Source organism: Hyperolius riggenbachi, chromosome 8 (genome assembly GCF_040937935.1).
Source record: "Hyperolius riggenbachi isolate aHypRig1 chromosome 8, aHypRig1.pri, whole genome shotgun sequence".
NCBI lineage: Eukaryota > Metazoa > Chordata > Amphibia > Anura > Hyperoliidae > Hyperolius > Hyperolius riggenbachi.
Window position 1 is genome coordinate 295580650 of NC_090653.1, and position 23468 is coordinate 295604117.

The window sequence follows — 23468 nt, forward strand, 5'->3', positions numbered from 1 at the left end:
TCCACCCTGCACACTGGCCTGGCTGTGCCCCCCAGTTATATCAGGCAGAGGATGAGAGCTCCTCCCTCCGTCCACCCTGCACACTGGCCTGGCTGTGCCCCCCAGTTATATCAGGCAGCGGATGAGAGCGCCTCCCTCCGTCCACCCTGCACACTGGCCTGGCTGTGGCCCCCCAGTTATATCAGGCAGAGGATGAGAGCTCCTCCCTCCGTCCACCTTGCACACTGGCCTGGCTGTGGCCCCCCCAGTTATATCAGGCAGAGGATGAGAGCCCCTCCCTCCGTCCACCCTGCACACTGGCCTGGCTGTGGCCTTGCAGCTCTGGAGTTGGACACAACCAGCACCCAAATCTCACTATTTTACAATCTGCCAAGAAAATATAATTATGGTACCGGGCAGCACGGTGACGTAGTGGTTAGTGCTCTTACCTTGCAGCGCTGGGTCCCCACTTCGTATCCCAGCCAGGGCACTATCTGCATGGAGTTTGTATGTTCTCCCCGCGTCTGTGTGCGTTTCTTCCCAAAATATACAGATAAGATAATTGGCTCCCCCCTAAATTGGCACCAAACTATGATACACGCACTACACCAGCGTTTTTCAACCGTTGTGCTAGTGTGCCGCGGGATGTTTCCTGGTGTGCCGTACAGGTCTGGCCTCTCGCCAGACCTGTTCCTACTGTAGGGCCCAGGAGGGGGGAAGCAGCGCTAGAAGGAGGGGCAGTGGAGGCAGCGGTGGAGAGGGGGGAAATATCCCCCCCCCCCTCACCTGGGACCCCTCCTTCTGCCTCTCTCCCCCTCCATTTAGCGGTGGCAAGTGCGGGCTCGGCGGCGGCGGGGAGACATGCACAGAATTACTCACCACTTCCACGTTCCAAGCGCCGGCAGCGTCATGTCGTCACACATCTCCGCCTTCAATGCCGCCCACTGTGCTTCCGCTAATCAGGAAGCACAGTGGGCGGCATTGAAGGCGGAGATCTGTGACGACATGACGTTGCCGGTGCTTGGAACGCAGAAGTGGTGAGTAATTCTCCGCATGTCTCCTCGCCGCCGAGCCGCACTTGCCACCGCTAAATGGAGGGGGAGAGAGGCAGAAGGAGGGGTCCCAGGTGAGGGAGGGGGGGGGATATTTCCTCCCTCCCCACCGCTGCCTCCACTGCCCCTCCTTCTAGCGCTGCTTCCCCCCTCCTGGGCATCTATACTGGGGGCAATTCAACTAGCTATACTGGGGGCAACTAAACTAGCTATACTGGGGGCAACTAAACTAGCTATACTGGGGGCAACTAAACTAGCTATACTGGGGGCAACTAAACTACCTACACTGGGGGCAACTAAACTACCTACACTGGGGGCAACTAAACTACCTACACTGGGGGCAACTAAACTACCTACACTGGGAGCAACTAAACTACCTACACTGGGAGCAACTAAACTAGCTATACTGGGCACTATACTGGGGCACTACCTACCTATACTGGGCACTACCTACCTATACTGGACACTATGCTAGCTATACTGAACACTATGCTAGCTATACTGGACACTATGCTAGCTATACTGAGCACTATACTAGCTATACTGGGCACCATGCTAGCTATACTGGGCACTATACTAGCTATCTGGGCACTATACTAGCTATCTGGGCACTATACTAGCTATACTGGGCACTATACTAGCTATACTGGGCACTATACTATACTAGCTATACTGGGCACTATACTAGCTATACTGGGCACTACCTACCCATACTGGGCACTATACAGGGGCACTACCTATCCATACTGGGACTATACTAGCTATACTGGGGCACTATACTTGGGTAACTACACTAACCATACTGGGGCAACTAAACTCCCTATACTGGGGCAACTATGCTAGCTATCTAGCTATGCAGCCGACCCCCCCATAGCCTGCTGCGCACGGCACTGTCCACTAGGTCGCGCAAACACCCCCCCCCCCCCCACCCCACCCCCGGAAAAGGTTGGGAACCACTGCACTACACAATACATACATAGACATATGACTTTAGGTGGGGATTAGACTGTGAGCTCCTCTGAGGGACAGTTAGTGACAATACAATATATTCTGTACAGCGCTGCAGCAGATGTTGGCACTATATAAATAATAATAATAGTAAGTACTGTAACGTCAGACTTTGAGAAGTCCTTCTCGCTGAGCAGTCCTCGGCCAGGCTGGAATTCATGCTCTTTGCGTCAGAGTTTTTCTGATTTCGCTGAGACACGTGTCATTCTGGAATAGAAGCTTTCTGTGATGAGCCAAGAGTGGGCGGGGCTGTGGAATAAGGCCACGCCCTTTCCCTACTGTCCCGGATCGCACCCACAAAAATGGGTCGTTTATTTCGGACGCTGAATGGCGGGTTTGAAAAAATCTACACTTTCCATTTGAATAAATGTAAGCGGTTGTTCAGGCGAAGGTTACACTGTGTGACGGCGCCTGTGCAATCGCCATAGTCCATGCCTTGTCCCCGGACGCAGTGTCGTTAGCCAGCGATGAGGAGAAACAACAGCTGCCAATGTCTGCTAATCCCCCGCCTGCCGTTCCAGGTGCGGTTCTGAAAGGTTTCAAGAAATTCTGCTTATATACAAAGCGCTCCAAACGCCACTTGCCATTTCCAGCGTTTGACGGCGCTCAGATACACGCTCACCGGCGCCCGTCTGATCCCGGGGATTGGTGGAGAGTACTGTGACATGCCAGGCATCCATGTGCGAGAACAGCGAACGCGTGACGCCATATCTATACGGCCTGTGCTGCAGCCTCACTTTAAAGTGGAGCTGAACTCTTGCTCAGGACAGAAGGAAAACAGAGAAATGCACCCTGTTTGTATTTAGAGAGTTTAGCCTGTCTGATTCCCCCTCATCTGTGACTAATCACAAGTTGTAATTTGATGTCCTCCCTGTGTCACATGACTGCCATGGCAGAGATGGCAGATAAGCTCATTTGAAAGCACAGGATGCTAACAATATGTCTGCCTCCAAGAAAGTAGGAAGTAGACACATTGGGTATTAATTTTAGGATTTGTATCAGCTGTAACAGAGACAAGTTTTTCTGTAAAGCTAATTATGCTGTTGCTTATCTTTCAGAGCAGAGAGGAAGTTCTGAGTTCAGGTGCGCGTTATGCCAGTGCTGTGACTGAATCGTGTAAACCGTTAGGTGGATGGTAAAGGTGGTAAAATTCCTATAAAGCAGCCTGTGTTATACTCCTCAGCAGCAGAGCCCCCTGCAGGCCACGGTACAGGATACACCATGGCAGCGCATGATCGCTGGACGCATCAGAAGATCTCACTCCTGGGCAATCAGAGCTCGTCTGTCACATCACATCAGAGAGACGGGCGCTGTGTGCTGCCACCTGGCGCCCGCAGGCCGCTGCCTACACTGGCTGACGAGTATCATGGCCGCCCGTAGCCAGCCAAGGTGAACAGGTCAGCTCGCTGTCAGAGCTTGGCCGATGGACGGACGGCAGTGCAGCAGGAATACACCCAAACCGGCCATCTGTTCTGGCAGATCACACTATGTATAATGGCAGAGCTGGATGCAATATTCTGATGTCTGCTCGTGCTACAGAGAGGACATACCGTGCAATAACCGCCAGCAATTATCGTTCTATAACCCTAGGGGCCAATCAGCAATCGTCTTTCTATAACCCATACTGACTAGCCTTAGGCATTGAGGTGTACCACATTTGTGCATGCAATGAGGTGTAATTGTTTGTGCATGCATTGGGGTGTGCCACATTTGTGCATGGGTTGAGGTGTACCACGCTTGTGCATGCATTGAGGTGTACCATGTTTGTGCATGTGTTTAGGTGTACCACGCTTGTGCATGCATTAAGGTGTACCACGTTTGCGCATGCGTTGAGGTGTACCACATTTGTGCATGTGTTGGTGTACCCAGTTTGCGCATGCAGTAAAGTGTACCACGTTTGTGCATGCGTTGAGGTGTGCCACGCTTGTGCATGCGTCGAGGTGTACCACATTTGTGCATGCGTTGAGGTGTACCACGCTTGTGCATGCATTGAGGTGTACCACGCTTGTGCATGCGTTTAGGTGTACCACGCTTGTGCATGTGTTTAGGTGTACCACGCTTGTGCATGCGTTGAGGGGTAACACATTTGTGCATGCAGTGAGGTGTACCACGTTTGCGCATGCAGTGAGGTGTACCACGTTTGCGCATGCAGTGATGTGTACCCCGTTTGCGCATGCAGTGAGGTGTACCCCGTTTGCGCATGCAGTGAGGTGTACCCCGTTTGCGCATGCAGTGAGGTGTACCCCGTTTGCGCATGCAGTGAGGTGTACCACGTTTGCGCATGCAGTGAGGTGTACCACGTTTGCGCATGCAGTGAGGTGTACCACGTTTGCGCATGCAGTGAGGTGTACCACGTTTGCGCATGCAGTGAGGTGTACCACGTTTGCGCATGCAGTGAGGTGTACCACGTTTGCGCATGCAGTGAGGTGTACCACGTTTGCGCATGCAGTGAGGTGTACCACGTTTGCGCATGCAGTGAGGTGTACCACGTTTGCGCATGCAGTGAGGTGTACCCCGTTTGCGCATGCAGTGAGGTGTACCCCGTTTGCGCATGCAGTGAGGTGTACCCCGTTTGCGCATGCAGTGAGGTGTACCACGTTTGCGCATGCAGTGAGGTGTACCACGTTTGCGCATGCAGTGAGGTGTACCACGTTTGCGCATGCAGTGAGGTGTACCACGTTTGCGCGTGTGTTGAGGTGTAACGTTTGTACACCTCGTTTGCACTGCGTGGTGTAGCGTTTGTCACCTGCGTTGTATAGAATGCCCAGTCACTGACTCGTCCTGCTACACACACATGGTGACCGCAGCCTTTCAAACTCTGAACTTCCCCACTTTGCAATCCGCTGAGAGCCAGAGACTTTGCGTAACGCGACAGCGGCCATTTTGCTGCGGCCATGTAACGCAAGGACAAAGGAACGATGTAGCCCTGGAGGTCCCGTCCTCAGCAGATTGATAGGATCGTTTGTCACAAAAAAGAGGGAACCCCCTTTAAATCTGCCACTCTGAATCATGTCCGCTCCGCAGGACGCGCGTTCATCATGCCAGTCCGCAGGTTGGTAAAAATAGCGCGGACGCTGCCGCCAGTACAGCTAACTAAAAATATCCTCCTGGCCCCGAGCGGGGGATGATTTTGTGATGAAATTGCATTGCGGCAATTGTTGCGTTTGTTCAGATTTCTTCTCTCTCTCTCAACTCCCCGGAAACTATTTTGCGAGAAGGAGAGGAGGCGTCGCTCGGGAGCTGGGCGGGGGAGGGGCTGGCAAGATCAAATGGCAGCGCAGCCAATGGAGAGGGGAGAACAGAGGACGTCTAAAAGACCTGTTGGTACAGCTGTCAGTTTTTAGAGACTGAATGGGGGGATGGGGGGGATGCGGCTGTTGGATGGGGGGGGGGGAGGCGGCTGTTGGGTGGGGGGAGGGAATCTATACAGCTCATCAATTCTACTTGTTTTCTGTTATGTCCCAATAATGCTATCATTTCTCTATTCAGTATTCCGCACATAGACAGCTGCCAGAAATCCCGCTATCGGCATTAATTAGCCCCCCCTTCCCCCTAATCACACCGAGAAATGTGCTGAAAATAACTTCCTCTGGAATGGGAAATCTCTTGTTAGAAGTACAGGTGGCGTTTCTCGCGCCGCCCGACATTTGCCATAAACGAGTATCGTGATTATTCCACCGCCAGCCTAGGTTTCATACTCTGCTTGCACTACTATTCAGGTTGTTTCCTCTTCCTGCATGAGTAATGAGCATTACCTGTTACTTGGTTTCCACACCTGCACTGACTGAGTGACTAACAGCAGCTTGGACTCTCCTACTCTGACAGCGGAAGCCTCCCACTCTGGCACAGGACCCTCCCACTCGGATGGTGTGCCCCTCCCAGTCTGGCGGCGGGACCCTCCCAGTCTGGCGGCGGGACCCTCCCAGTCTGGCGGCGGGACCCTCCCAGTCTGGCGGTGGGACCCTCCCAGTTTGACGGCGGGACCCTCCCAGTTTGGCGGCGGGACCCTCCCAGTTTGGCGGCGGCAGGACCCTCCCAGTCTGGCAGTGGGACCCTCCCAGTATGGCGGCGGCGGGACCGTCCCAGTCTGACGGCGGCGGGACCCTCCCAGTCTGACGGCGGCGGGACCCTCCCAGTCTGACGGCGGCGGGACCCTCCCAGTCTGACGGCAGGACCCTGACTATGGTTTTAGCGTACCGCAACGTCCCTAATTCGCTGGTGAGGTCCTTTCTATATACTGATTCCCCTTGTGAGATTGGGGAGGCTGCCATTGTGTGACCCAAGAGGGCCGGAAGCCCCTGAAGAAAGGAAGACAGCGCAGGCCCATTCGCCACATCCACGCTGCAGGAAACACACCTGCTGTCACCACACTAGTCAATTGGATTTCCATGCGATTGTTCCGGTTGTGTTTTTCCATTCATTATAATGTGTTTTCAGGAATTTGTTGGCAGACATGCACTGCGCTTCCGCCGTGAATTGTAACAAACGGATGAGGCTGTCAGTCAGAGCAGTCTGCGCACTTCTGCTGTCACTGCGGAATGTGTTGTGTTGACAGAAACGCGTCTGAAATCGCAAAAGTGGGGAGGGGCCTTACCAGGCTGGGTGTGGAAAGCTTCTCCACCATACTGTGAACCCATCGGTCGCATGCTGGTTCCAGGTGTGGCTCTGCTGGCTGCATGCTTAATCCTGGCGTCAGTGACTAGATTAGTGCAGGTGTTGATAATGAACTACAATCGACTCCTGCTATGTGCAGTGAAGTACAGTACTTGTGTGCAGCAGGCTGGAGATAATCAGCAGTCTGTACTCCAAACAGTTCTGTTGCCATGGTTACAGAGCATAGCACGTTTTCTTAGTCTGTCAGGCGGATAGGTTTGTGCCGCGCCCTTCTGTGGAAATATAACTATAGTTTTGTTCCCTGCAGAGGGGCTCATGCCGGAGGGTCCGCCCACAATGACAATGCAAAGGGGCCTCCGAACGCACATCATTGTCACGCAGCCCCTCGCGTTTTCTGACGGCGCAGGAAGGGTTAAGCCTGGCGCTGCGTTTCCTGCTTGCTGGGCTGTGATTTCTGCTCCTCGCGTGTTTAACATTTAATCGCGGTCATGTATAATTAACGGCGATCTCGCGGCTGCTGCTGAATATGGGGCAGGAAGGAGGCAGGCGGCGCATTCGGCGAGCTACCGGTTCCTTGTTACAGATCCGCGACCGGCGAGTCCCCCTCGCTCACCCCTAGCTGCTCTGACTCTTATAAGGGTACGGCGTCCATGCTGGGGGGAGGGGAAGACAGAGGACCCCCATCCTCTGATTCTGGGGTCCCCCCACACGCCGCGCATAGCGCGGGGGACGTCAACTGGTCACAGGCAATACATTATAGTTAATGATAAATCGCACAGAATCAATACGGAATAAGTATTTAAAGAGCAACTTCAGCAAAAAGGAGGAAAAAATAAATCAATACATTGTAAAGTTAAAAAATAGAGATCAAGAAATGATTGATATTTGTCATGTAATTTGCTCATATTGTTTGATCCACAATATACCTGCAGGTCATCACCTTTACTGCTGGCAGACATGAAAAAAAACCAGACAGGACCAACTGCCATTATCTTATAACCACACCCACTAACAATGCGATAGGCTGAACAGTTGTTTTCTATAGATATACTGTACATATGCACAGAGGGAGATGCTTGCTTGGCAGTTGGAAACAGCTGTTAATTCCCACAATGCAACAAGGCTCACAGACAGGAAAACAGTCAGGACCATGGTCATGACATCACACTGTGGGAGGCAGGGCTGTGGAGTCGGAGTCGGAGAGTCGGAGTCGGGGCAATTTTGGGTGCCTGGAGTCGGAGTCGGGAAAAAATGCACCGACTCAGACTCATAATGAATTTAAACTGTAATTAAAATAGAAAATATGATACAATGTTCTATTTCTCAGATAATAGTCATAAATAATTTATATATACAGCAATAGCTGTGCTTAGTCCACAAAAATGAAATAAACCAATCAAAATTAGTTACTTGTGCTGCTTCAATAAAGCAGTCCCCGTATTTTTAAGGTCAGATATACATATCTGATTGTGACTGTATATATGATGTGTACATCGGAATCTCATATATACTAAATAACATCTATGCTGTAAGAATAAAGCCTGATGTGTAGCTGTGTCACTAATAGAGATGGTCAATGAGATGGAAATAATTCTGCATTGATGCTGGTTTATGCAAATGTATGCACTCCCTTTGCTCATGAAATCAAATAATTTGATATGTTGATAAAATTTGGTTTGGTGACTACAAATTAAATGGTACCTGAGACGGATGAAAAGTAAAGTGTTATACATACCTGGGGCTTCCTCCAGCCCCCTTCAGGCTAATCAGTCCCTCGTTGTCCTCCTCCACCTGGATCTTCTGCTATGAGTCCTGGTAATTCAGCCAGTCAGCGCAGTCCGGCCGCTTGCCGCTTCCACAGCCAGGAGCGTTCTGCACCTGCGCAATGGTGCTGCACAGGTGTAGTACGCTCCCGGCGGCGGAGTGTGTGCATGTGCACTACGCCTGACTGGCTCAAGTACCTGGACTCATAGCAGAAATCCAGGTGGCAGAGGAGGACAGCGAGGGACTGATTAGCCTGAAAGGGGCTGGAGGAAGCCCCAGGTATGTATAAAACTTTAATTTCATCTGTCTCAGGTTTACTTTGTTACACAGTAGTACTGTACTCTACATATGCACTCCCCACAGAGCTGCAGGGAATCCACTGAGAATGCTGTGCACATTGAACACAGAGGTGTTGTCTGTCACCCATAAACCTTGTTCAGATTGTGCATGAAGAATGTGTAATAGAGGAAGAATCTCCTCATTCCCCTGCAGAGTACCTGCACATCATTCTTACATGTACCCACACTTACATTGCCTAGGGCCTGATAGACGTTCTTTGTTCCGGTCTGTACCTTTTACAAGTACTCTTACGAAGGACTAGTTTTATTCTATGACTAAGGCTGGTTTCACACCAGGACGTTGCGTTTTAGGGGACATTATGGTCGCACAACGTGCCCCTAACGCAACGCCTGGTGCTCTCTGCTTTGGACGTCAGAGTGAGCCGCGTTGTGCAGCTCACTCTGGCGTCCGTGATGCCGTGATGCGTACTCTTGGACGCATGCGGCATCACGTGGTCCCGCCGGCCATTCGCCGCACAGAGCGGCCGCTTCAGGAAGTAAACACTGCACGTCACTGAGTGCAGTGAATATTAATTAGCCATGTGCCTGGCCGCTCTCCGCTCCTCCCCAACGTTACTGAGCATGTGCAAACAGTCTAACTCTGCCGCTTACAAAGTACTGCATGCAGTACGTTATATAATGGCGCAGCGTTACAATGTAACGCAACGTGGGCACTGTGAACAGCCCATTGATTTTTCATTGCTGTGCGGTGGGGCTGCGTTACAGGCTGCTCTAACGTGCGCCTGTAACGTCCCACTGTGAAACCAGTCTAAAGGGAATAAATATAGTAGTCTACATATCCTTCTCACTTCAGTTGTCTTGTAAAATTCCTAAGCGTTGGCAGTTAGAGACGGATTTCATGTTACATACTTTCAATCAACAAGATTGTAATATGCAAATTAGAGGAGTCGGAGTCGCTGGAATCCTAAACTGAGGAGTCGGAGTCGGAGGATTTTTGTACCGACTCCACAGCCCTGGTGGGAGGGGCTTCTCCACAATATCAGCCATACAGACCCCTCTGATGATCTCTTTGAGAAAAGGTAACGTTTTCTCATGGGAAAGGGGTTATCAGCTACTGATTGGGATGAAGTTCAATCCTTTGGTTTAAATTCCTCTTTAAAGGACCACTATCGCGAAAAAAGTAGGCAGTTAAAATTTGACAGAACCGACAGGTTTTGGACCAGTCCAACTCCTCATGGGGGATTCTCAGGGTTTTCTCTGTTTTCATCAGTATTTCCTGAACCTGTCGGTTCAGGTTTTAACTGCCTATTTTTCTTTGCAATAGTGGTCCTTTAAATAAAAAAGAGATAGAACTCTGATCAGAGGATCCGCATTACCGGCAGAGCATGCAGACCGACAACACTGATCTGATCAGAGGATCCGCATTACCGGCAGAGCATGCAGACCGACAACACTGATCTGATCAGAGGATCCGCATTACCGGCAGAGCATGCAGACCGACAACACTGATCTGATCAGAGAGTCCGCATTACCGGCAGAGCATGCAGACCGACAACACTGATCTGATCAGAGGATCTGCATTACCGGCAGAGCATGCAGACCGACAACACTGATCTGATCAGAGAGTCCGCATTACCGGCAGAGCATGCAGACCGACAACACTGATCTGATCAGAGAGTCCGCATTACCGGCAGAGCATGCAGACCGACAACACTGATCTGATCAGAGAGTCCGCATTACCGGCAGAGCATGCAGACCGACAACACTGATCTGATCAGAGGATCCGCATTACCGGCAGAGCATGCAGACCGACAACACTGATCTGATCAGAGAGTCCGCATTACCGGCAGAGCATGCAGACCGACAACACTGATCTGATCAGAGAGTCCGCATTACCGGCAGAGCATGCAGACCGACAACACTGATCTGATCAGAGGATCCGCATTACCGGCAGAGCATGCAGACCGACAACACTGATCTGATCAGAGGATCCGCATTACCGGCAGAGCATGCAGACCGACAACACTGATCTGATCAGAGGATCCGTATTACCGGCAGAGCATGCAGACCGACAACACTGATCTGATCAGAGGATCCGTATTACCGGCAGAGCATGCAGACCGACAACACTGATCTGATCAGAGGATCTGCATTACCGGCAGAGCATGCAGACCGACAACACTGATCTGATCAGAGGATCCGCATTACCGGCAGAGCATGCAGACCGACAACACTGATCTGATCAGAGGATCCGTATTACCGGCAGAGCATGCAGACCGACAACACTGATCTGATCAGAGGATCCGCATTACCGGCAGAGCATGCAGACCGACAACACTGATCTGATCAGAGGATCCGTATTACCGGCAGAGCATGCAGACCGACAACACTGATCTGATCAGAGGATCCGCATTACCGGCAGAGCATGCAGACCGACAACACTGATCTGATCAGAGGATCCGCATTACCGGCAGAGCATGCAGACCGACAACACTGATCTGATCAGAGGATCCGCATTACCGGCAGAGCATGCAGACCGACAACACTGATCTGATCAGAGGATCCGCATTACCGGCAGAGCATGCAGACCGACAACACTGAAACTACAGGAAAAATTACAAAAGTTGATGCAAATGTTGTTGCTTTGCAAGAAAAGTGGGAAAGGAGCAGCAGTTTGTAAATTCCACCTGCGACTTTCTGCATTTTTCCACACGCCCGATTCTGTGTATTTTTTGCATTTTTTTTAGTTCCATTTTTCTTTTGTTTTTTTCTTTGATTGCCATGTTTTGGTGCATACCAAGGAACTGCATTTACATGATATTGTATGAACTGCGATTAGTGCGATTTTCCTGTGTTTACACTGACTAAAGTTGGCAAGACATTATAAATCTTGAATTGAAAAAAAAATTTGGAAAATCAATTTTTCTGATGTAACATTTGAAAAACCTGACTAATGTACCACGTTCAATATTTCTCCAATTACGAAAAAAAAATTATTGAAAATTCAGAAAAAAATTGTTTGCATCTCTTTGTTAAAAAATTGTCAATTTTGTAAAAAATTGATCCGAAATTTCCACCAGGCCCAAAAAAAAAAAAAAAAAAAAAGCAGGAAATCCAATTGGAATTTTAACTTCAATAATATATATATATATATATATATATATATATATATATATATATATATATATATATATATATATATATATATATATATATATATATATATATATTAGAATTTTTCTGCAGAATTGATTGTTTTCATTGAATTGCTGTAAAATCGAATCATTTGATAGTATCGTGTGTGACCACCGTTAGAATAAATGTGATTCGAGCATCAAATGCAAGATAATAATAGATATGAATTCAGCACTGCCGCAGGATATAAAATGCAACTAAATCGAATACCAGCAATCGATGCCCTTGGCTTGCGTTAGATTTGTGGTGAATTTGCTGAACCACAAATTCAGTTATCAGTGACCGGCCTCTTGTATTTAAAGCTTAATAATAATACTAATAATAGCTCAATTTTTACGCTGCGTATTTCAGCTCTGATTTATCCTCTCATTTTCCTTTACTGCTGACTGAAGTAACTGCTGGTAACCATGGTAACTGTGTACAGCAAGGAGTAAAAAATACCCAGAATTCCCCCAGCATTATATCCATGCAGTACTCGGGGTCTGGCGCGCACCGATGTGACAATCATATAAACAGACCGGCATACAGGTGTCCACCAAATCACATTATGTCCCCCTCATGCCCCCCCCCCACTACCACCTTATCCCCAATTACAGCATCATTATGCAGCATGTCTCCCAAACCCAACATACATGGCCAGCATGTCTCCATAGCAACATACACTGGCAGCATGTCTCCATAGCAACATACATGGCCAGCATGTCTCCATAGCAACATACACTGGCAGCATGTCTCCATAGCAACATGCATGGCCAGCATGTCTCCATAGCAACATACATTGGCAGCATGTCTCCATAGCAACATACATGGGCAGCATGTCTCCATAGCAACATACATTGGCAGCATGTCTCCATAGCAGCATACATTGGCAGCATGTCTCCATAGCAACATACATGGCCAGCATGTCTCCATAGCAACATACATTGGCAGCATGTCTCCATAGCAACATACATTGGCAGCATGTCTCCATAGCAACATACATTGGCAGCATGTCTCCATAGCAACATACATTGGCAGCATGTCTCCATAGCAACATACATTGGCAGCATGTCTCCATAGCAACATACATGGCCAGCATGTCTTCATAGCAACATACATTGGCAGCATGTCTCCATAGCAACATACATTGGCAGCATGTCTCCATAGCAACATACATTGGCAGCATGTCTCCATGGCAACATACATTGGCAGCATGTCTCCATAGTGACATAAATGGGCAGCACCATGACTCAGAAAGAGAAGACCTGGCATACAGAGTGGTGTGGGTGTACAGTGGGGGAGGGGGGGGAGGTATGTGGTGGGGTAAGTGTACAGTGGGGGGTAGGTATGTGGTGGGGTAATTGTGGGGGGGAGGTAGGTATGTAGTGGGGCAAGTGTACAGTGCGGAATATGTATGTGGTGGGGCAAGAATACAGTGGGGGGTAGGTATGTGGTGGGGTAGGAGTACAGTGGGGTAAGTGTACAGTGGGGGGAAGGTATGCAGTGGGGTGTGAGGTAGGAGTACAGTGGGGGGTAGGTATGTGGTGGGGTAAGAATACATGGGGCAGCCGCAGGTAGTGATCTCGTCAGGGGATATAAATGATGTTATTGGGGGGCAGGAAGCGGGTGTTAGGGCTGTAATGCCAGGCGTGATCTGGAGACGCCGGTGACCGATCACCTACCCTGTGAGGACCACCACGAAGTCCATGACGTTCCAGCCGTTCCGCAGGTAGGAGCCTTTATGGAACACGAAGCCCAGAGCGATGATCTTTATCCCGGCCTCAAAGCAGAAGATTCCGATGAAGTACGGTTCTGTGTCGTCCTGTGGGGGGAGGAGAGAGCGGTCATTATATCAGCCTGCAGTCTCTTACACGCCGTTATGTAGGACACTATTCTGTGGCACCCGTCCCCCGTTATGTACAGTGGTTTGCAAAAGTATTCGGCCCCCTTGAAGTTTTCCACATTTTGTCACATTACTGCCACAAACATGAATCAATTTTATTGGAATTCCACGTGAAAGACCAATACAAAGTGCTGTACACGTGAGAAGTGGAACGACAATCATACATCATTCCAAACATTTTTTACAAATCAATAACCTCAAAGTGGGGAGTGCGTAATTATTCAGCCCCCTGGTCTGAGTGCAGTCAGTTGCCCATAGACATTGCCTGATGAGTGCTAATAACTAAATAGAGTGCACCTGTGTGTAATCTAATGTCAGTACAAATACAGCTGCTCTGTGAGGGCCTCAGAGGTTGTCTAGAAGAATATTGGGAGCAACAACACCATGAAGTCCAAAGAACACACCAGACAGGTCAGGGATCAAGTTATTGAGAAATTTAAAGCAGGCTTAGGGTACAAAAAGATTTCCAAAGCCTTGAACATCCCACGGAGCACTGTTCAAGGGATCATTCAGAAATGGAAGGAGTATGGCACAACTGTAAACCTACCAAGACAAGGCCATCCACCTAAACTCACAGGCCGAACAAGGAGAGCGCTGATTAGAAATGCAGCCATGAGGCCCATGGTGACTCTGGACGAGCTGCAGAGATCTACAGCTCAGGTGGGGGAATCTGTCCATAGGACAACTATTAGTCATGCACTGTACAAAGTTGGCCTTTATGGAAGAGTGGCAAGAAGAAAGCCATTGTTAACAGAAAAGCATAAGAAGTCCTGTTTGCAGTTTGCCACAAGCCATGTGGGGGACACAGCAACCATGTGGAAGAAGGTGCTCTGGTCAGATGAGACCAAAATGGAACTTTTTGGCCAAAATGAAAAACGCTATGTGTGGCGGAAAACTAACACTGCACATCACTCTGAACACACCATCCCCACTGTCAAATATGGTGGTGGCAGCATCATGCTCGGGGGGTGCTTCTCTTCAGCAGGGACAGGGAAGCTGGTCAGAGTTGATGGGAAGATGGATGGAGTCAAATACAAGGCAATCTTGGAAGAAAACCTCTTGGAGACTCCAAAAGACTTGAGACTGGGGCTGAGGTTCACCTTCCAGCAGGACAATGACCCTAAACATATAGCCAGGGCAACAATGGAATGGTTTAAAACAAACATATCCATGTGTTAGAATGGCCCAGTCAAAGTCCAGATCTTAATCCAATCGAGAATCTGTGGCAAGATCTGAAAACTGCTGTTCACAAACGCTGTCCATCTAATCTGACTGAGCTGGAGCTGTTTTGCAAAGAAGAATGGGCAAGGATTTCAGTCTCTAGATGTGCAAAGCTGGTAGAGACATACCCTAAAAGACTGGCAGCTGTAATTGCAGCAAAAGGTGCTTCTACAAAGTATTGACTCAGGGGGCTGAATACGCACACACCACTTTGCAGTTATTTATTTGTAAAAAATGTTTGGAGTCATGTATGATTTTCATTTCACTTCTCACGTGTACACCACTTTGTATTGGTCTTTCACATGGAATTCCAATAAAATTGATGCATGTTTGTGGCAGTAATGTGACAAAATGTGGAAAACTTTAAGGGGGCCGAATACTTTTGCAAACCACTGTAGGATACGATTTTGTGGCACCCGTTCCCCGCTATGTAGGACACGATTCTGTGGCACCCGTCCCCTGTTATGTAGGACACGATTCTGTGGCACCCGTCCCCTGTTATGTAGGACACGATTCTGTGGCACCCGTCCCCTGTTATGTAGGACAGGATTCTGTAGCACTCGTCCCCTGTTATGTAGGACACGATTCTGTGGCACCCGTCCCCTATTATGTAGGACAGGATTCTGTGGCACCCGTCCCCTGTTATGTAGGACACGATTCTGTGGCACCCGTCCCCCGTTCTGTAGGACACGATTCTGTGGCACCCGTCCCCTGTTATGTAGGACACGATTCTGTAGCACTCGTCCCCTGTTATGTAGGACAGGATTCTGTGGCACCCGTCCCCTGTTATGTAGGACACGATTCTGTGGCACCCGTCCCCTGTTATGTAGGACACGATTCTGTTGCACCCGTCCCCTGTTATGTAGGACACGATTCTGTGGCACCCGTACCCTGTTATGTAGGACACGATTCTGTTGCACCCGTCCCCTGTTATGTAGGACACGATTCTGTAGCACTCGTCCCCTGTTATGTAGGACACGATTCTGTAGCACCCGTCCCCTGTTATGTAGGACACGATTCTGTGGCACCCGTCCCCTATTATGTAGGACAGGATTCTGTGGCACCCGTCCCCTATTATGTAGGACAGGATTCTGTGGCACCCGTCCCCTGTTATGTAGGACAGGATTCTGTGGCACCCGTCCCCTGTTATGTAGGACACGATTCTGTAGCACTCGTCCCCTGTTATGTAGGACACGATTCTGTGGCACCCGTCCCCTGTTATGTAGGATACGATTCTGTGGCACCCGTCCCCTGTTATGTAGGACAGGATTCTGTGGCACCCGTCCCCTGTTCTGTAGGACACGATTCTGTGGCACCCGTCCCCTATTATGTAGGACACCATTCTGTGGCACCCGTCCCCTATTATGTAGGACACGATTCTGTGGCACCCGTCCCCTGATATGTAGGACAGGATTCTGTGGCACCCGTCCCCTGTTCTGTAGGACACGATTCTGTGGCACCCGTCCCCTGTTATGTAGGACACGATTCTGTAGCACCCGTCCCCTGTTATGTAGGACAGGATTCTGTGGCACCCGTCCCCTGTTATGTAGGACAGGATTCTGTGGCACCCGTCCCCTGTTATGTAGGACACGATTCTGTAGCACCCGTCCCCTATTATGTAGGACAGGATTCTGTGGCACCCGTCCCCTATTATGTAGGACAGGATTCTGTGGCACCCGTCCCCTGTTATGTAGGACAGGATTCTGTGGCACCCGTCCCCTGTTATGTAGGACACGATTCTGTGGCACCCGTCCCCTGTTATGTAGGACACGATTCTGTTGCACCCGTCCCCTGTTATGTAGGACACGATTCTGTGGCACCCGTACCCTGTTATGTAGGACACGATTCTGTGGCACCCGTCCCCTGTTATGTAGGACACCATTCTGTGGCACCCGTCCCCTGTTATGTAGGACACGATTCTGTAGCACCCGTCCCCTGTTATGTAGGACAGGATTCTGTAGCACCCGTCCCCTGTTATGTAGGACACGATTCTGTGGCACCCGTACCCTGTTATGTAGGACACGATTCTGTGGCACCCGTCCCCTGTTATGTAGGACACCATTCTGTGGCACCCGTCCCCTGTTATGTAGGACACGATTCTGTTGCACCCGTCCCCTGTTATGTAGGACAGGATTCTGTGGCACCCGTCCCCTGTTATGTAGGACACGATTCTGTAGCACCCGTCCCCTGTTATGTAGGACAGGATTCTGTAGCACCCGTCCCCTATTATGTAGGACAGGATTCTGTGGCACCCGTCCCCTATTATGTAGGACAGGATTCTGTGGCACCCGTCCCCTGTTATGTAGGACACGATTCTGTGGCACCCGTCCCCTGTTATGTAGGACACGATTCTGTGGCACCCGTCCCCTGTTATGTAGGACACGATTCTGTGGCACCCGTCCCCTGTTATGTAGGACACGATTCTGTGGCACCCGTCCCCTGTTATGTAGGACACGATTCTGTGGCACCCGTCCCCTGTTATGTAGGACACGATTCTGTAGCACTCGTTCCCTGTTATGTAGGACACGATTCTGTGGCACCCGTCCCCTGTTATGTAGGACACGATTCTGTGGCAACCGTCCACTGTTATGTAGGACACGATTCTGTTGCACCCGTCCCCTGTTATGTAGGACACGATTCTGTAGCACTCGTCCCCTGTTATGTAGGACACGATTCTGTGGCACCCGTCCCCCGTTATGTAGGACACGATTCTGTAGCACCCGTCCCCTGTTATGTAGGACACCATTCTGTGGCACCCGTCCCCTGTTATGTAGGACACGATTCTGTGGCACCCGTCCCCTGTTCTGTAGGACACCATTCTGTGGCACCCGTCCCCTATTATGTAGGACAGGATTCCGTGGCACCCGTCCCCTGATATGTAGGACACGATTCTGTGGCACCCGTCCCCTGTTATGTAGGACACGATTCTGTGGCACCCGTCCCCTGTTATGTAGGACACGATTCTGTGGCACCCGTCCCCTGTTATGTAGGACACGATTCTGTGGCACCCGTCCCCTATTATGTAGGACAGGATTCTGTGGCACCCGTCCCCGCTTATGTAGGACACGATTCTGTAGCACCCGTCCCCTGTTATGTAGGACAGGATTCTGTGGCACCCGTCCCCCGTTATGTAGGACACGATTCTGTGGCACCCATCCCCTGTTATGTAGGACACGATTCTGTGGCACCCGTCCCCTGTTATGTAGGACACGATTCTGTGGCACCCGTCCCCTATTATGTAGGACAGGATTCTGTGGCACCCGTCCCCTGTTATGTAGGACACGATTCTGTAGCACTCGTCCCCTGTTATGTAGGACACGATTCTGTGGCACCCGTCCCCTGTTATGTAGGACACGATTCTGTGGCACCCGTCCCCTGTTATGTAGGACACGATTCTGTGGCACCTGTCCCCTGTTATGTAGGACAGGATTCTGTGGCACCCGTCCCCTGTTATGTAGGACACGATTCTGTGGCACCCGTCCCCTGTTATGTAGGACAGGATTCTGTGGCACCCGTCCCCTATTATGTAGGACACGATTCTGTGGCACCTGTCCCCTGTTATGTAGGACAGGATTCTGTGGCACCCGTCCCCTGTTATGTAGGACACGATTCTGTGGCACCCGTCCCCTGTTATGTAGGACACGATTCTGTGGCACCCGTCCCCTGTTATGTAGGACAGGATTCTGTGGCACCCGTCCCCCGTTATGTAGGACACGATTCTGTTGCACCCGTCCCCTGTTATGTAGGACACGATTCTGTGGCACCCGTCCCCTGTTATGTAGGACACGATTCTGTTGCACCCGTCCCCTGTTATGTAGGACAGGATTCTGTGGCACCCGTCCCCTGTTATGTAGGACACGATTCTGTGGCACCCGTCCCCTATTATGTAGGACACGATTCTGTGGCACCCGTCCCCTGTTATGTAGGACACGATTCTGTTGCACCCGTCCCCTGTTATGTAGGACACGATTCTGTGGCACCCGTCCCCTGTTATGTAGGACACGATTCTGTGGCACCCGTCCCGTGTTATGTAGGACAGGATTCTGTGGCACCCGTCCCCTGTTCTGTAGGACAGGATTCTGTGGCACCCGTCCCCTGTTATGTAGGACACGATTCTGTGGCACCCGTCCCCTGTTATGTAGGACACGATTCTGTGGCACCCGTCCCCTGTTATGTAGGACACGATTCTGTGGCACCCGTCCCCTGTTATGTAGGACACGATTCTGTGGCACCCGTCCCCTGTTATGTAGGACACGATTCTGTGGCACCCGTCCCCTGTTCTGTAGGACAGGATTCTGTGGCACCCGTCCCCTATTATGTAGGACACGATTCTGTGGCACCCGTCCCCTGTTATGTAGGACACGATTCTGTGGCACCCGTCCCCTGTTATGTAGGACACGATTCTGTTGCACCCGTCCCGTTATGTAGGACACGATTCTGTAGCACTCGTCCCCTGTTATGTAGGACACGATTCTGTGGCACCCGTCCCCTGTTATGTAGGACACGATTCTGTGGCACCCGTCCCCTGTTATGTAGGACACGATTCTGTGGCACCCGTCCCCTGTTATGTAGGACACGATTCTGTGGCACCCGTACCCTGTTATGTAGGACACGATTCTGTGGCACCCGTCCCCTATTATGTAGGACACGATTCTGTGGCACCCGTCCCCTATTATGTAGGACAGGATTCTGTGGCACCCGTCCCCGCTTATGTAGGACACGATTCTGTAGCACCCGTCCCCTGTTATGTAGGACAGGATTCTGTGGCACCCGTTCCCGGTTATGTAGGACACGATTCTGTGGCACCCGTCCCCCGTTCTGTAGGACAGGATTCTGTGGCACCCGTTCCCGGTTATGTAGGACACGATTCTGTGGCACCCGTCCCCTGTTATGTAGGACACGATTCTGTGGCACCCGTCCCCTGTTATGTAGGACAGGATTCTGTGGCACCCGTCCCCTGTTATGTAGGACACGATTCTGTAGCACCCGTCCCCTGTTATGTAGGACAGGATTCTGTGGCACCCGTCCCCTATTATGTAGGACACGATTCTGTGGCACCCGTCCCCCGTTATGTAGGACACGATTCTGTTGCACCCGTCCCATGTTATGTAGGACACGATTCTGTTGCACCCGTCCCCTGTTCTGTAGGACAGGATTCTCTGGCACCCGTCCCCTGTTATGTAGGACACGATTCTGTTGCACCCGTCCCCTGTTCTGTAGGACAGGATTCTGTGGCACCCGTCCCCTGTTATGTAGGACACGATTCTGTAGCACCCGTCCCCTGTTATGTAGGACACGATTCTGTGGCACCCGTCCCCTATTATGTAGGACAGGATTCTGTGGCACCCGTCCCCTGTTATGTAGGACAGGATTCTGTTGCACCCGTCCCCTGTTATGTAGGACACGATTCTGTGGCACCAGTTCCCGGTTATGTAGGACACGATTCTGTGGCACCCGTCCCCTGTTATGTAGGACACGATTCTGTGGCACCCGTCCCCTGTTATGTAGGACACGATTCTGTGGCACCCGTCCCCTGTTATGTAGGACAGGATTCTGTGGCACCCTTCCCCCGCTATGTAGGACACGATTCTGTGGCACCCGTCCCCTGTTATGTAGGACACGATTCTGTGGCACCCTTCCCCCGCTATGTAGGACACGATTCTGTGGCACCCGTCCCCTGTTATGTAGGACACGATTCTGTGGCACCCGTCCCCTGTTATGTAGGACACGATTCTGTGGCACCCTTCCCCCGCTATGTAGGACACGATTCTGTGGCACCCGTCCCCTGTTATGTAGGACACGATTCTGTGGCACCCGTCCCCTGTTATGTAGGACACGATACTGTGGCACCTGTTCCCGGTTATGTAGGACACGATTCTGTGGCACCTGTTCCCGGTTATGTAGGACACGATTCTGTGGCACCCGTCCCCTGTTATGTAGGACACAATTCTGTGGCACCTGTCCCCCGTTATGTAGGACACGATTCTGTGGCACCCGTCCCCTGTTATGTAGGACACGATTCTGTGGCACCCGTCCCCTGTTATGTAGGACACGATTCTGTGGCACCCGTCCCCTGTTATGTAGGACACGATTCTGTGGCACCCGTCCCCTGTTATGTAGGACACGATTCTGTGGCACCCGTCCCCTGTTATGTAGGACACGATTCTGTGGCACCCGTCCCCTGTTATGTAGGACACGATTCTGTAGCACTCGTTCCCTGTTATGTAGGACACGATTCTGTGGCACCCGTCCCCTGTTATGTAGGACACGATTCTGTGGCACCCGTCCCCTGTTATGTAGGACACGATTCTGTTGCACCCGTCCCCTGTTATGTAGGACACGATTCTGTAGCACTCGTCCCCTGTTATGTAGGACACGATTCTGTGGCACCCGTCCCCCGTTATGTAGGACACGATTCTGTAGCACCCGTCCCCTGTTATGTAGGACACCATTCTGTGGCACCCGTCCCCTGTTATGTAGGACACGATTCTGTGGCACCCGTCCCCTGTTCTGTAGGACACCATTCTGTGGCACCCGTCCCCTATTATGTAGGACAGGATTCCGTGGCACCCGTCCCCTGATATGTAGGACACGATTCTGTGGCACCCGTCCCCTGTTATGTAGGACACGATTCTGTGGCACCCGTCCCCTGTTATGTAGGACACGATTCTGTGGCACCCGTCCCCTGTTATGTAGGACACGATTCTGTGGCACCCGTCCCCTATTATGTAGGACAGGATTCTGTGGCACCCGTCCCCGCTTATGTAGGACACGATTCTGTAGCACCCGTCCCCTGTTATGTAGGACAGGATTCTGTGGCACCCGTCCCCCGTTATGTAGGACACGATTCTGTGGCACCCATCCCCTGTTATGTAGGACACGATTCTGTGGCACCCGTCCCCTGTTATGTAGGACACGATTCTGTGGCACCCGTCCCCTATTATGTAGGACAGGATTCTGTGGCACCCGTCCCCTGTTATGTAGGACACGATTCTGTAGCACTCGTCCCCTGTTATGTAGGACACGATTCTGTGGCACCCGTCCCCTGTTATGTAGGACACGATTCTGTGGCACCCGTCCCCTGTTATGTAGGACACGATTCTGTGGCACCTGTCCCCTGTTATGTAGGACAGGATTCTGTGGCACCCGTCCCCTGTTATGTAGGACACGATTCTGTGGCACCCGTCCCCTGTTATGTAGGACAGGATTCTGTGGCACCCGTCCCCTATTATGTAGGACACGATTCTGTGGCACCTGTCCCCTGTTATGTAGGACAGGATTCTGTGGCACCCGTCCCCTGTTATGTAGGACACGATTCTGTGGCACCCGTCCCCTGTTATGTAGGACACGATTCTGTGGCACCCGTCCCCTGTTATGTAGGACAGGATTCTGTGGCACCCGTCCCCTATTATGTAGGACACGATTCTGTGGCATCCGTCCCCCGTTATGTAGGACACGATTCTGTTGCACCCGTCCTATGTTATGTAGGACACGATTCTGTGGCACCCGTCCCCTGTTATGTAGGACACGATTCTGTTGCACCCGTCCCCTGTTATGTAGGACAGGATTCTGTGGCACCCGTCCCCTGTTATGTAGGACACGATTCTGTGGCACCCGTCCCCTATTATGTAGGACACGATTCTGTGGCACCCGTCCCCTGTTATGTAGGACACAATTCTGTTGCACCCGTCCCCTGTTATGTAGGACACGATTCTGTGGCACCCGTCCCCTGTTATGTAGGACACGATTCTGTGGCACCCGTCCCCTGTTATGTAGGACAGGATTCTGTGGCACCCGTCCCGTTCTGTAGGACAGGATTCTGTGGGACCCGTCCCCTGTTATGTAGGACACGATTCTCTGGCACCCGTCCCCTGTTATGTAGGACACGATTCTGTGGCACCCGTCCCCTGTTATGTAGGACACGATTCTGTGGCACCCGTCCCCTGTTATGTAGGACACGATTCTGTGGCACCCGTCCCCTGTTATGTAGGACACGATTCTGTGGCACCCGTCCCCTATTATGTAGGACACGATTCTGTGGCACCCGTCCCCTGTTATGTAGGACACGATTCTGTGGCACCCGTCCCCTGTTATGTAGGACACGATTCTGTGGCACCCGTCCCCTGTTATGTAGGACACGATTCTGTGGCACCCGTCCCCTGTTATGTAGGACACGATTCTGTGGCACCCGTCCCCTGTTCTGTAGGACAGGATTCTGTGGCACCCGTCCCCTATTATGTAGGACACGATTCTGTGGCACCCGTCCCCTGTTATGTAGGACACGATTCTGTGGCACCCGTCCCCTGTTATGTAGGACACGATTCTGTTGCACCCGTCCCCTGTTATGTAGGACACGATTCTGTAGCACTCGTCCCCTGTTATGTAGGACACGATTCTGTGGCACCCGTCCCCTGTTATGTAGGACACGATTCTGTGGCACCCGTCCCCTGTTAT

The 23468-nt window shown here is 51.0% G+C and overlaps 1 protein-coding gene across 12 annotated transcripts in view; it reads right to left on the reverse strand.

Annotated features, from left to right (window-relative positions):
- The window catches only part of CACNA1B (calcium voltage-gated channel subunit alpha1 B), a 505489-nt gene that overhangs the window by 397628 nt on the left and 84393 nt on the right, over positions 1–23468 (reverse strand). For all 12 annotated transcript variants that reach the window (XM_068249170.1, XM_068249175.1, XM_068249173.1 and 9 more), the window contains exon 3: positions 13573–13712. In XM_068249170.1, coding sequence (XP_068105271.1) covers positions 13573–13712 — 140 coding nt within the window. The remainder of the gene's footprint in view (positions 1–13572; positions 13713–23468) is intronic.